The following is a 14,419-nucleotide window of genomic DNA, read 5'->3' on the forward strand; positions in this document are numbered from 1 at the left end:
CCATATAAAAATCGTCGCGTAATAAATAAAATGCTTAACACAAAACAAATGCCAAATAAATAAAATGAACTATAAACAAATACTGCTATACACGAAAAATCAACGAAAACATCCTTGTTTTTGCGGAAAACTATAAACATCAGGACCCGCTGGACAATCTGTGCCCGCACAGGTCCATCAGTCAGCAGAGGGTGTCTTCAAAGCTGAGTTTGTACCACGCGTTGTTGGTGAACATCGTGTCCATGTCACAGTTTGTGGTATGGCTACCGCTGGCAGTCCTTATGCCGCAAAGGTAAGTGAATTTTGTAATACATATTTATAGTTCTCCCTTGAATACAATAAAGAACCAAATGCGAAAAAAAAAACAAAAATAGAGGTCTGGATGAAATTTCGATAACATCGTTTTACTAAAATGTACCATAGCCCACACTGAAAAGAGAGGCTTGAAGCACGCGATGATTTCTTTTGACGCTAAAAAAAATCCTCAAAAAATTGGGAAGAACCATTGGATGGTTTGTCATAAATTCGGTTTTAATTGCTCTCAGTTCTTTCGGTGAAGTAAATTGCTTTTGAATTAGGCGATAGGTCTGCACACTTATGGGATATTCAAGTAATTTATAATGTATTCTACATTAAAAAAAAAAATCTAAGTAATTTTAATTCTATTATCTAAGATTTATTTTTTCTAATATATGAACGTCTGTCCGTTTGGAGATTTATATATCCTCCACCAAAGGACTGGAGGGTAATAAAAGTTTTACATTCTCTGCACAGCATACCGAAATAACTGTGTTATTGGCTTTACAGACTATCAGTTATTCCGGACGACAGTGCTCGTGTCGAACATATCCCATATATTGTGCACATTATAAGTTAAGTCCGAAGGCATAATCGATACTGCTGCATGTTTATGGGATCGATAACACATTTACCGATTATTTTGTCATAGCCGACAAGTCGTATCGATCCGACACACTCTAAGATTATTTACAAACACCGACATTCCGACCGGAATAACTGATAGTATGTAAAGTGCATTAGATCATGTAAACAAAATATATTGTTAAACAGAATGATAGTTTTGGATGATCTAGCGAAGTCCCTCTGGCGTTTGGTTTTAAAATATCCTTTTTCGTTTTTTTTTTCTGCAGACATGTGAAGTTCACAGAACAGGCTTTATTGGTTCACTATTTGATAGAGTTTTCATATAATTCGTTCCCTTTTTTTGATTTTTTATTCCAATTCCCTGAAAGTTGGAATCTACTCACAAAAAATAATGCATGCCTCCAAAACGAAGTTATAGACAAACAATTATCGCTTATCATTTTCTTTTTGCTAAAAAGAAGTTTGTTTGGAAGAAAAGTAACGACTTTTTGTGATAAACGTTGAAGCTATTAAACTTGGAGAAAACAATTATAAAGACTGAATCAAATATATATTTTTTGAATTATGCGGCTAGTTGCATCTTCACTCATATCTTTCTTACTTCCACGTATTTTAGACTATTCAGTCCATTGTGATACCACATTGGTGAACTTCTCTCTTATCACTGAGTGCTGCCCGATTCCATGTTAAGCTCAATGATAAGAGACCTCCTTTTTATAGCCGAGTCCGTACGGCGTTCCACATTGCAGTGAAACCACTTAGAGAAGCTTTGAAACCCTCAGAAATGTCACCTGCATTATTGAGGTGGGATAATCCATCGATGAAAAACTTTTTGGTGTTCGGCAGGAATCGAACCCACGACCTTGTGTATGCAAGGCGGGCATGCTAACCATTGCACCACGGTGGCTCCAAAGTAGCTTCTATTGTCATCAAAACTTAATTGTCGCTACAGACATTAACGCGCTAAAAACTCACATGGTCAAGCAGTTCTATTTATAGACCTTCTTATTGGGCACACACAAGCTGATGTAAAGAATTTTTATTTAAAGAATACAAAGCATCGTTTATAATAAATACAAATACAACTTTTGGAAGCGGAAATAATGTAATTTTACATATATTTAAAAAAATGTTAGGTATCCCAGCAAAAAAGCGTCGCCAAAAAATAATAAAAATGTTCTTTTTGGATCCGGAAGTGGTGCAAAATTGACGCAGAAGCGATAAATTTAACATGGGCTTGTCATAGGACGGAAGTCCTCCATTTCAACAGCCAGTGCACTGAATTTGCATCACTTCTTTAGGTGTGATCCGAATCCAATGTTTTGGATGCAAATTCTGTGATATTTTGTCAAATAAATAATTTTTATAATTTTTAATGGATTCTAACGCTTGTCGGAAATGTTTGACCTCAAATATTTTAAAAAATTTACAATTTTTCAGATTGGATTTAGCATTTTTTTTCGAAAAAATTTAAATGTTTTGTACCATTTTTTGAATTCTTACTCTGTTTTTAACCTATTTGAAACAAAAAAAGTTAAAATTAGCCATTAACTGCCTGTTCATGAAACACAAAATCGACTCGAGACGAATCGTTCGTCTAGATTGAAATTAAAATAACTTTAGATATATTTGATAGAAAATCCTGAAATTTGTCATGAAATCATTATTTATGATTTACTATCCAACACCGAAACAATTGGGATTTTGCAGACTCTTGTTTTCGATATATCAATATGTGATTTTTGACGAATCGTTCGTCTCGAGGCGAACGAAAATTCCACGAACAGGCAGTAAAAGTATGAAAAAAAACCAAGTTATAAAATATTGAATCAAAAGAACTTCTTGGGTAGTTAAAATAAAGAACATCATTGGGAGTGCATTTTCTGGAAGTGCTTTTAAAGTTGTGCCTTTGGAAGAACTTCCAAATTTTTTTTGCTGGGTATGTTAGGTTATGCCCGATATTTCAGACTCACTTAGACATTCAGTCCATTGTGATACATTACAAAAATGTTTCCAAGTGATATATTCCAAAAATGTTTCCAAGATTTCGGACGGATATTCGGCATTGCATAGTAAATTTCTAGTGTATACTACGAAGCCTAAGTATGTTTTTTATTTAAGGCATAAAGTTTAAGTGTGTAAATATAACGAAAGCGATAGGCGACAAATGCTCCTCCAACTCTAGGTGCCGGGTCTACAGCCCTCCTTGCTATAGACTCTTCATCAGTTGTTCTATAGTCGTTTTTTTTTTTGTTTGTTTGGGTCATACTATGGAATTTTAGTAGCCCTACCAACCGAGGCCTTATTCCACATCGCTCTATGCGTCTCCAGTTTCCATTTGTCACTGTTTGGTTTTTAGCCCATTTCATGAGTTCATTGGTCTTAAGATTGCTTTAACATATGCCAGTATATCCAGGCATTCATAATACGCGGATCTTTCCGTATTTTTAGCAGCCTCTGATTATCCTTTTTGCATTCCAATAGGGTCCGTAATAGAAATTAATATATTATTATTTCATTGCTCTCCGACCATCTTTGGCATATGATCCGGAAAATACAATAGGATCTCAGTACATGGGTCTTCTCACCCCGCTTCGATCGTTTTGTATAAAATTTACTACGCTAAGGTTTCTGTTCTAGGGTTCTACCCTGCCAAGACCGTAGTTCTGGCGTCGTTCGCGCATTCGCCAAATATATTTTATCTTAACAGCGTGATGGAGGTCTCGCTCAAGTGGACGTAATCTGATTTGCCCCGGTTATACAGCACAGTTGTAGATTCTAGACTATAGAGATTCAAATCAAAAGCATTTAGCCAATGCTGGCGTTCAGATTGAAGGCTAAGGGTAAAGATAATAAATCGATCTTTCAGGGGATAATAAGAAACTCCCTAGGACTGAATACAGCTGTAATCCCTGTAATCCATGAACAGAGATGAATTTTACTGCTAAGTGTGGGTTTATGACAACGGAAAGACTATGATTCTATCGAGAACCGTGATAAAACACTAATACTCAGACTTTGACACTTTCGATATTAGTGTCTGAAAATCTTGTAATGAGAGTTAATGTAAGGCCAAAGGAACTGGCGACTAGAGAAATGGAAAACATTAAGTTGGATTTAGAAAACAGTTGGTCTATAGACTCCGCGCTAATGAAGAATATGAGAAAACCCAATGTGGGAATCAAATCAGCCCCATGGATGGGGCTGGACGTGAAAACTTAACAAATTTTAAAGGGGAGCAGGAAGACTACGACTTTATTTGTTTGATTGACATTGGACATTTTCTGTGTTAATTTCGAGAAGAAAATTTTACAACGAGAAAAAAAAACGTTTCTAACATCATTCTCATTTTACTATTATTTAGGTTTATGATGTCACTGCCATTAAGGTGAAGAATGTTAGCAATGGAACAGTGGGAAAACCAGTAACATTCTTGGTTGAAACTTCGCAAGCTGGCCCTGGAAATTTGGAAGTTACTGTAAATGGCGGCCGTGTACCCACTTCGGCTCAGGCTCAAGGTCAACATACCTATGCCATAAGTTTTACACCTCGTGAAGCTCAAAATCACACTGTTGAGTTACGTTTTAATGCTCAAGATGTTCCCGGTTCTCCATTCACTTGTCGAGTTTCGGCAGCGGCTCGTATACAATCACCCGAAACTATGGATAAAGTTAGTGTGGGTCGCATGTTTGAATTTGTTGTGGAATCGGACACAAAACCCACCGTTGAGGTATTAGGTCCAGCCAGGCGTAGTGTTCCCGTATTAATCGATGAAATACATATGGGCTATAATGTGAAATTTGAGCCAGTTGAGGTGGGTGATCATTCAATTGAGGTGCGATTACCCGGCGGAGGTCATGTGGAAGGAAGTCCTTTCTTGCTGAAAGCCTATTCTGCAGAAAAGGTTGTGGTTACCGATATTCGCCCTGGTGTTGTGGGTAAGAGTGTGAGTTTTGGTATTAATGCGAGCCAGGCAGGTGCAGGAAATTTGGAGATCATTGTTGCTGTGAATGGTAAAAATGTACCCAACTTTGTGCAATCGGAAGGAAATGCTCGTTTCAAAGTAAATTTCAAACCTACGGAGGCAGCAGCCCATAGTTTGTCAGTGCGGTTCAATGGCCACCCTGTACCCGGATCACCCTTTACATGCCATATTGGTTCAGCTCCCATCAGTTTGCCACGAGCTATAGCAACTGGGGAAGCCTTGAAGCAAGCCGCCATAAGGGTGGATAATACTTTCGATTTGGATGGTTTTGAGAATATTGAACCCCAGGTGTTTGTAACTTCCCCATCGGGAGACAATATACCCGTACATGTTCAGAATCAGGGTGGAGACTCATATACTGCCACCTTCCGTCCCAATGTGGTGGGGCGACATTTGATTAGCGTGACGGCTTCTGATCAACATATCAATGGCTCTCCTTTCTCATGCAATGTCTTCGATGTGTCCAGGGTGACCATAAGTGGTTTCGAACAACAATATGGACCAGCTGCTCTAGGTATACCGGTCACATTCAGTGTTGATGCTGCTGGAGCTGGAGAAGGCACTTTGGAATTGGTTGTCTCTACAGACACGAGCACTGTCAAGGCTGAAGTAGTGGCTTGTGCCCGTGGCTTATACGATGTCACTTTTGTGCCACAATCCACAGAGCCTCACTATGTGAATATTACCTTCAATGAGATGGCCGTTGATGGCAGTCCATTCCATGTAGATATTCAACAAACAGCTCAAACCATACAAATTGGTAGCTTGGCCATGATTGATTTCCCCTCGGATGATCAAATTGCTGAAATAGTGGGACCCGATCATAAACCTGTACCCTACACCATCAATCGTCAGACAGCAGAGTTCCGTACCCATATGACGGGAAATTATTTGATACGCTTTATAGATCGTGAGAGCCGACAACATGTGGGAACTCGTACTCTAACCGTTTTCGATCCATCTTTGGTTAAAATCACTGAAGTTGGAGAAGCCATGTGTCATCGTCCTGCTAGCATTTCTGTTTCGCTTAATGAAGCTGGCCAAGGGGATTTATCAGCCTACGTTCGATGTGGTGCCACAGAGGTACCTCATACCATACGAGGACCTAGCAAGAATGGTGTCTACGAAATAATTTATCATCCGACCCGAGTGGCTCCACATAAAATTACCATACTCTTTAATGATGTGCCCATATCATTGAAGCCTTTGGAGATCAATGTTGTACCTGCTGGATCTGGTAAAGAGATCAGTGTGAGTGGCTTGGGTTTGTATCAAGCTAGAGTGGGTAAGACCACTTCCTTCTCCATCGATACAATTAAGAGGCCAGCAAGAGAATTTGATGTTGTGGTCTCCGGTCCTGGAGGTCAAGCACTACCCGTGAGATGCTATCAAACTAAGAGTGGTCATTTGCAAGCAGAATTTACGATCAATAAACCCGGACAATGTATAATTGGTGAGTTCCTATGAAAGTTTCAATTTGGTGACATTACTCATCCATTTTTTGCCAATTACAGAGGTGCTGCATCAATCCAAACCCTTACCTGGAAGTCCCTTCACCTGTGAAGCCTTTGACACATCCAAAGTTTCTGTTCAAGGTATTCCCAAAGCTAGCATGGCTTTACATAGCCCCATATCGTTTACTGTTCGCACGGATAATGCTGGTTTGGCTGAATTGGAAGCTTTTGCTGTTTCACCTACCAATCAAAATGTGCCTGTGCACATCAATGAACAATCGGAGGGCATCTATAGTGTCGAATTCGTACCCACCCAACCGGGTAACTATAAGCTCACTCTTATGTATGGTGGTGAGACATTAAGCAGCTCCCCCTACACATTTACCGCCTCGACCAATGGTGCTAGAACCGATACTAGGGCTGCTGGCAACGGTCTGGAAGTTTGTCATCGCAATAAGGAGGCTTCATTCATTGTCTACTGCCCTGTACAACCGAGTGTGCAGATTGAGCGATCCGATGAATTTGGCGAACGCATTGAGCCCAAGATCAAGGCTCTTGGTAATAACGAATGGCGTATTTCGTACACTATTCTCTCTGTGGGACGTTATGAGATAAGGGCCAGCTGTCCGAATCGTGGTAGTCTACCCGGGTCTCCTTGGCATATATCTTGTGTGGAATCGAGCAAAGTTACTCCTGTTGGTGGTTGGGGTACTTTATTGGATCATGAAGGTCGTCTGATACTACCAGCTCGTATAGTTTTCGATGTGGAAAATGCTGGACCGGGTGAATTGAATTGTACCATTGATGGTATTGAAATACCCGTGGATAAATTACCCGATGGTAAATTGCGTCTCTACATAAGTGGAGATAATATGACACCCGGAGAACATGACCTAGAATTAACATGGAGTGGTTTGACCATAGTTCAATGTCCACGCAGTGCCTTTGTTACTGGACAACAAGCTGCCGATAAGGTTGTTTTAACTGGTAGAGGTTTAGCAGCGGCCCAAGCCGGTGAAGCTGCTCATTTCACAATAGATGCTACAGATGCTCCTGCTGGCAGGCCAGAAGTTATTCTGGTCCATCAAGATAATACATCGGTACCAGTCAGTTTGGCCCAACCTCGTCCCAATGAAGCCATATGGCTAGCCTCTTATACTCCACAAAAATCTTCATCTGGTTCCCTTACACTCTCGGTAAAATGGAATGGCCGTTTGGTCAAAGGTTGTCCTCTTACTGTGGCAGTTGGTTCTTCCATGGATGCTTCTAAAGTTATATGTTCTGGTGAGGGACTTCGTCATGGTATTGTGGGTAAAGACATTAAATCATGGATTGATACTCGTCGTGCTGGTCCTGGTGAATTGACAGCCCATTGTGCTGGTCCCCGCAAAGTGGCCTATTGTGAGTTATATGATCATGGTGATGCTACATTTACTTTAAATATCAAACCCCAAGAACCGGGACGTCATGTTCTAACAATAAAATATGGTGGTCAAAATGTTCCGGGCTCGCCGTTTGCTCTTAAAGTGGCAGGAGCTCCCGATGCTAGCAAGGTAAGAGCTGAAATAATTATGTTTGATTTTAATTTTACAATCGATTATCATTTTTCTAGGTACGCGTCTATGGCCCTGGTATAGAACATGGTGTTCTAGCCACATTCCAATCCCGTTTCATTTGCGATACCCGTGGTGCTGGTGCTGGTCAATTAACTGTTCGTGTACGTGGTCCTAAGGGGGCTTTCCGTGTTGAAATGCAAAGAGAATCGCAAAAGGATCGAACCATTTTGTGCAAGGTAAGTGGAGTTTTTCATTGCCATATTGTACCATTAGAAATGCTGGGAGGATTTGTGCGCATACATGCTTGTCACAGAAGCAGTAATTCTGTTTAGTGTACAAAGCTATGAAATTGATCTGCAGCCGGGAGACAGAGCGATGCCAAAATTTCCCTAACGACTCACGGACTGGGGTAATTATATGCACGGATACTAGGATGCTAAAACATGCGACAGTATCACAGTCAATGTTAGATTTCAAGGGTCCATCAATGGTAACTCCAAATACGGTCTGATTTGCGTCAAGGGCTATAGAATTCAATCGGGCTGAGAAATGAGCGCTGGACGGATATAAATCTGTGTGGAACAGCCAAACTATAGGAATGGCGACAAAAATTTATTTAGAACCTCGAAGGAGGTCAGATCTACAGAACGAGATTTAGATGGTAATCAGTAAGGCAGGTATAGTTCAAGTGAGCACATATAGATGAGGAATAGGAGTGAGAACCACTAGTAAATTTAAGGCGATAAGACTTTGCTGCATTTTCACTGCCTGCGAGGTTATCAACACAACCCTATGGATTACTCTGGTAGAATTTGTTTACTGGTCTGGTAGAATTCATTCAGTTGTCTGAATGCTCTTCCGTTTGCTTCTTGTCCGGAACAGGTGTAACATAGACGATTGTCCTGCACTACAAAACAAGTGGTCCCAAATGATGGAAATTCGAATAAAAATATTGCAAAGGTCCTGGATATTTGTTATCTGGACCACAAACAATGACCATCAAATCAAAAGAAACAGATTAAGACTGAGTTGACCATAGAGCGACAGTGGTCCCGAGTAAGAAAGAACTATCATAGGCTATTACGGGTTATAGTGGGAAATGCTACTGATTCCCTTGTATTACACTACCCGATATCTGGCGAGTTATGGGCTAATTGAACCAGGATAATGCAACCCTCAAATAGAGACATAGATGGATTAGCGATGGTAGAGGGTGGGAGCAAGGCCGTAGCCAGGATTTTAATTCGGGGGGGTTCAACTTTAAAAAAAATTTTCATATAATCTCATGTGTAGAAAATTTTATTTATGCATAGTATGTATACAATATTTTTATACCCACCACCATAGAATGGTGACGGGGGTATAATAAGTTTGTCATTCCGTTTGTAACACATCGAAATATCGATTTCCGTCTATATAAAGTAAATATATTCTTGATCAGGGAGAAATTCTATGACGATATAGCCATATCCGTCTGTCTGTCTGTTGTAATCAGTCTTCAATAATAAAGCAATCGTGCTGAAATTTCGCACAAACTCGTCTTTTGTCTGCAGGCAGGTCAAGTTCGAAGATGGGCTATATCGGTCCAGGTTTTGATATAGTCCCCATATAAACCGACCTCCCGATTTGGGGTCTTTGGCTTATAGAAATCGTAGTTTTTATCCAATTTGCCTGAAATTTGAAATCTAGAGGTATTTTATGACCATAAAGAGGTGTGCAAAAAATGGTGAGTATCGGTCCATGTTTTGGTATAGCCCCCATATATACCGATCTCCCGATTTTACTTCTTGGGCTTTTAGAAACCGCAGGTTTTATTCAATTTACCTGAAATTGGAAATCTAGAGGTATTGTAGGACCACAACTACGTGTGCCAAAAATTGTGAGTATCGGTCCATATTTTGGTATAGCCCCCACATAGACCGATCTCCCGATTTTACTTCTTGGGCTTATAGAAACCGCAGTTTTTATTCAATTTACCTGAAATTGGAAATCTAGAAGTATTGTAGGACCACAAATACGTGTGCCAAAAATTGTGAGTATCGATCCATATTTTGGTATAGCCCCCATATAGACCGATCTCCCGATTTTATTTCTTGGGATTATAGAAACCGCAGTTTTTATTCAATTTACCTGAAATTGGAAATCTAGAGGTATTGTAGGACCACAATTACGTGTGCCAAAAATTGTGAGTATCGGTCCATGTTTTGGTATGGTCCCCATATAAAACGACCTCCCGATTTGGGGTCTTGGGCTTATAGAAACCGTAGTTTTTATCCAATTTGTCTGAAATTGGAAATCTAGAGCTTTTTTAGGACCATAAAGAGGTCTGCCGAAAATGGTGAGTATCGGTCCATAGCCCCCATATAGACCGATTTCAAGATTTTACTTCTTAGGCTTCTAGAATCCGAAGTTTTTATCCTATTTGCCTGAAATTGGAAATCTAGAGGTATTTTCGAGTCATAAAGAGGTGTGCCGAAAACGGTGAGTATCGGTCCATATTTTAGTTAGCCCCCATAAGAACGATCTCCCGATTTAATTCCTTGGGTTTCTAGAAACCGTAGTTTTTATCTGATTTGCCTGAAATTGTAAATATTCTGGTATTTTAGGCTCACAAAAACGTGTATCGGATTAAGTTTTTACCGGCCCATTTGGTAATGCCTCCATATAGACTGACTTCACTTCTTGAGGGTGTAGAAGGCGTACTGATCATGAAAATTGCTTGAAACTCAATGTAAAATTTCCAGATTTTACTTCTACAGATTTAAGATTTCAAATCAAGACTTTATTTTATAATTTTCTTGCACACTTACAAGAGATGTTATTGATTGCTTTAAAACTCAAACAAAAATGGTTCTTATAAATCCAGAATCTGATATAGTCCTCATAGGTGAAATCTTTAAATTTATCTTCTGGAATATCCTCAAGTCCTCAAGCCCTCCTGAAATTTCAAAGGAAACCCTAATATTTGGTTCATGGTGGTGGGTATTTAAGATTCGGCCCGGCCGAACTTAGTGCTGTATATACTTGTTATAATATTAAATTGAGCCGACGGGCTTTTTGGGCAGCAAATAAATCAATGACTTCTTCAGTCGGCACATTTATTCGGCGATGAACCGACATTAATGCCAATCCTTTGAGTCTACTCTCGCTAGTCGAATTTCTAAGATACGTCTTTAATCTCTTCATTGTTGAAAATGAACGTTCAGATGAGCACGTAGTAACTGCAGGGATGGAAAATGCAGTACTGTAGTACTTTTTTCAAACCTTTTTCACCCCGGTCAGTACCGTAGTACCCCCGCGAATGATTTAGTACCTTTTGTGTAGACATTTTTGAGTCGATATCAGATTTATGGTACAATAGCTTTGACAAAATATTTTAATATTTTGAGAAAGTTTTTATCAACCTTATTTGCTAATAGTCTTTTACAAATATGGCAAAACAGACATGTTCATGTGGGAAGAAAATCTCGATTTTGTAAAAGACATAGTCAAAAACAGGATTTTATTGAACTTCAAGAAAGTTTTAGTCGAAAAAAGAATGAGATTCTATATTATCGATTTTTTATTTCGGTAGAAATAGTTGTCAACATTTTATTTCTATATAGAATTTTTGCAAAATTTTATTTCTATATAGAATTTTTGCAAAATTTTATTTTTATAGAAAATTTTGTCAAAATTTTATTTCAATTGAAAATTTTGTAAAAATTTTATTTCTATAGGAAATTTTTGCAAAATTTTATTTCTATAGAAAATTTTGGCAAAGTGACCAACATTTTTAAAAGAATATGCACATTTGGAAAAATCTCTTTATTGCTTCCATCGCTGAATTAGGCAGGTTCTTTTCGCAGGTTTTGCGCCATTTCATTTACACATGTGTGTTTGGCTGTTTCGTTGTTGTTGCTATGGCCAAACAAAGCGAGTCATGTTCACCGTGGTGCAATGGTTAGCATGCCCGCCTTGCACACACAAGGTCGTGGGTTCGATTCCTGCTACGACCGAACACCAAGACGTTTTTCAGCGGTGGATTATCCCACCTCAGTATTGCTGGTGACATTTCTGAGGGTTTCAAAGCTTCTCTAAGTGGTTTCACAGGAATGTGGAACGCCGTTCGGACTCGGCTATAAAAAGGAGGTCCCTTGTCATTGAGCTTAACATGGAATCGGGCAGCACTCAATGATAAGAGAGAAGTTCACCAATGTGGTATCACAATGGACTGAATAGTCTAAGTGAGCCTGATACATCGGGCTGCCACCTAACCTAACCTAACCTATGTTCACAAAAAGAACAAAAAACACACATAAAAAGCAGAAATACATTTTCCAAAAATGAAATTTGTGGTGCGAGAACAAAAATAATTTGTTTTTTTTTCGACCGTCGTTTGACGGGCAAGTTTTATAGGTAAGCGTTTTTCAAAATAAAACCTCCAGCTTTTCTTCAACATCTTCGATAAGATTTTTCTATGCAGCTAAAAATATATATTTATTTATATAAAAATATTCATTCATTTCGGGGGGGGGGTTTGATCCCCCTCATCCCCCCCCCTGAATACGGCCTTGGGTGGGAGCATCTTTTTAAGAATAATTGTTGCAGTTAGAAACAGACATTCTGCCCCCCATGGCTCAACACAAACAGAAAGAGATCAGAACCACGAAATTACTCAAAGATGGTGATCAGTATGAAAGTGAAAATTCTGCCGTTAGTAAATTTAGACCGATGCCCTACTTTCACAAAATACAGATTTTGATATTAGATAGGAGAAATGATATCGAGCCTGGACCTACTCGGTTTGAGTATACTATGAGAACATATCTAGGAGGAATAATATAACAACCAATAACCAAACGCGAAACTTTTAGAAATATGAGGGTGAAGAGGGAGGGTGACATAATCGTGATTATAGTAGAGACAGAAATCATATTTTCTCTATTTTACTTGCCCACATTTTTTATCAAAATTATGTCTATTGAATGCCTATGTTATTTTCTATTCCCTCTAGTTTGATCCCACCGAACCGGGAGATTATCGCGTAGAAGTTAAATGGGCTGGTGAATTTGTACCCGGATCACCGTTCCCCGTTATGATATTCGACACTGAGGAGGAGCTACGAAGGTTCCTTCAGGGTATATGAGGCCAACACAGCATCAGCACCATAATATTGCCAAACCCTGCCCTTAATCTATCACAACACCAAACGCAACTACACCAACATCAGCAAACAGCCCACCAGCAGCCAACAGCAGTCACACCAATAATGCCACTATTTTCGCATCACCAACAAACGCTCTTGCGTCTCTCACCACTCTATCTAAATGGTAACGGTTTGAGTGGTTATATGGGAGGTGCATGCAGTGGTGGAGGAGGAGGAGGCGGAAGCAGCGGTGGCGTAGCCGTTTGCTTTGGCGATAACAGCAGTCGCACCGCCAGCCAACAGTATCTGAGTAATCCGGACCTGACCTACGACATTGGCAGCTCGCGTTCATGTCTCAATCGCAGTCGATGTAGACAAGACTCGAGCTGCACTGTACTCTGACATACAATACAAACAAATACATACATACACATGCATATAATGACTATTCATAGAATTGTTAAATTATTTTATGTTTTATTATTATTAATATTATTATTATTTTTTTTTTCTTTTTTTGAGAATATATTATTTACGTATGATGCTCTAGAGGGGTTATGTATGATTGAAGATAAATTGTACAAGAAATTGTAAGGTGTAAAACAAAAGTGGAGAGAATGCAATTTACAAATGAAAATAGATGAATAGTGTATCGATATCTAGCTCTCGATAATTGGCAAAAGAGTGAGAGAGAAATTATCAGTATATACTGATAAACGACATATTTTTTCTCGCAACAGTAATCGATATGGAAACACCTATTTCTGCATTAATTCTTTTATCAAATGTTTTAAAATTTTTCATCCATTTTTTTTTTTTGTAGTATGTATGTTTATTACATTACTGTACAATAAATCTTCAATTATGACACAGACCTATATACAAAGTTAAAAATTAAGAACTTTTATATATACATACATTTACCTAATATATACAACGAATATAGTTTTAAATCAAAAAAAAATAAATAAAATAAAACCAATAATAATATAAAACAATACATATACTTATATGTAAAACAAAGTATATAGCCTATTGCCTTACATAACATTGTTTCGAACAAATTATATCAATGCTTTAATAAAGAACGATTTTTTATTATATTGTTTTTCGTGGAAATAAGTTTTCTTGAAGATGACCTTAAGAAAATGTTTTTATTTCTTATTACTATTTGAATCGTTTTAAATTTGACTAACTTCTAGCTTTAATTTTTATTTTATGTTTTTTTTTTCTTTTAACTGAACATTATTTTATGGTAGAAAAACAAATGTTTAATTTTGTTTATGATAAAAATTGAGACATTATATTTTCCTTTACAAATGATGCTATATTCTGATTGTTTATATATACTTATTAAACAACTAATATGATACAATATATTCCTCTTTAAAAATAAATTGCTTTTCTTTTA

At 38.4% G+C, this 14,419-nt stretch overlaps 1 protein-coding gene across 4 annotated transcripts in view; it reads left to right on the forward strand.

Moving 5' to 3' along the window:
* jbug (filamin-type immunoglobulin domains fbug) overlaps positions 1–14,419 on the forward strand; it is a 169,667-nt gene extending 155,248 nt beyond the window's left edge. For all 4 annotated transcript variants that reach the window (XM_075311895.1, XM_075311897.1, XM_075311896.1 and 1 more), the window contains 5 exons: positions 144–292; positions 4,250–6,323; positions 6,385–7,877; positions 7,937–8,116; positions 12,877–14,419. In XM_075311895.1, coding sequence (XP_075168010.1) covers positions 144–292; positions 4,250–6,323; positions 6,385–7,877; positions 7,937–8,116; positions 12,877–13,008 — 4,028 coding nt within the window. In that variant the 3' untranslated portion in view covers positions 13,009–14,419. The remainder of the gene's footprint in view (positions 1–143; positions 293–4,249; positions 6,324–6,384; positions 7,878–7,936; positions 8,117–12,876) is intronic.

This window comes from Haematobia irritans, chromosome 5 (genome assembly GCF_050003625.1).
Source record: "Haematobia irritans isolate KBUSLIRL chromosome 5, ASM5000362v1, whole genome shotgun sequence".
Classification (NCBI taxonomy): domain Eukaryota; kingdom Metazoa; phylum Arthropoda; class Insecta; order Diptera; family Muscidae; genus Haematobia; species Haematobia irritans.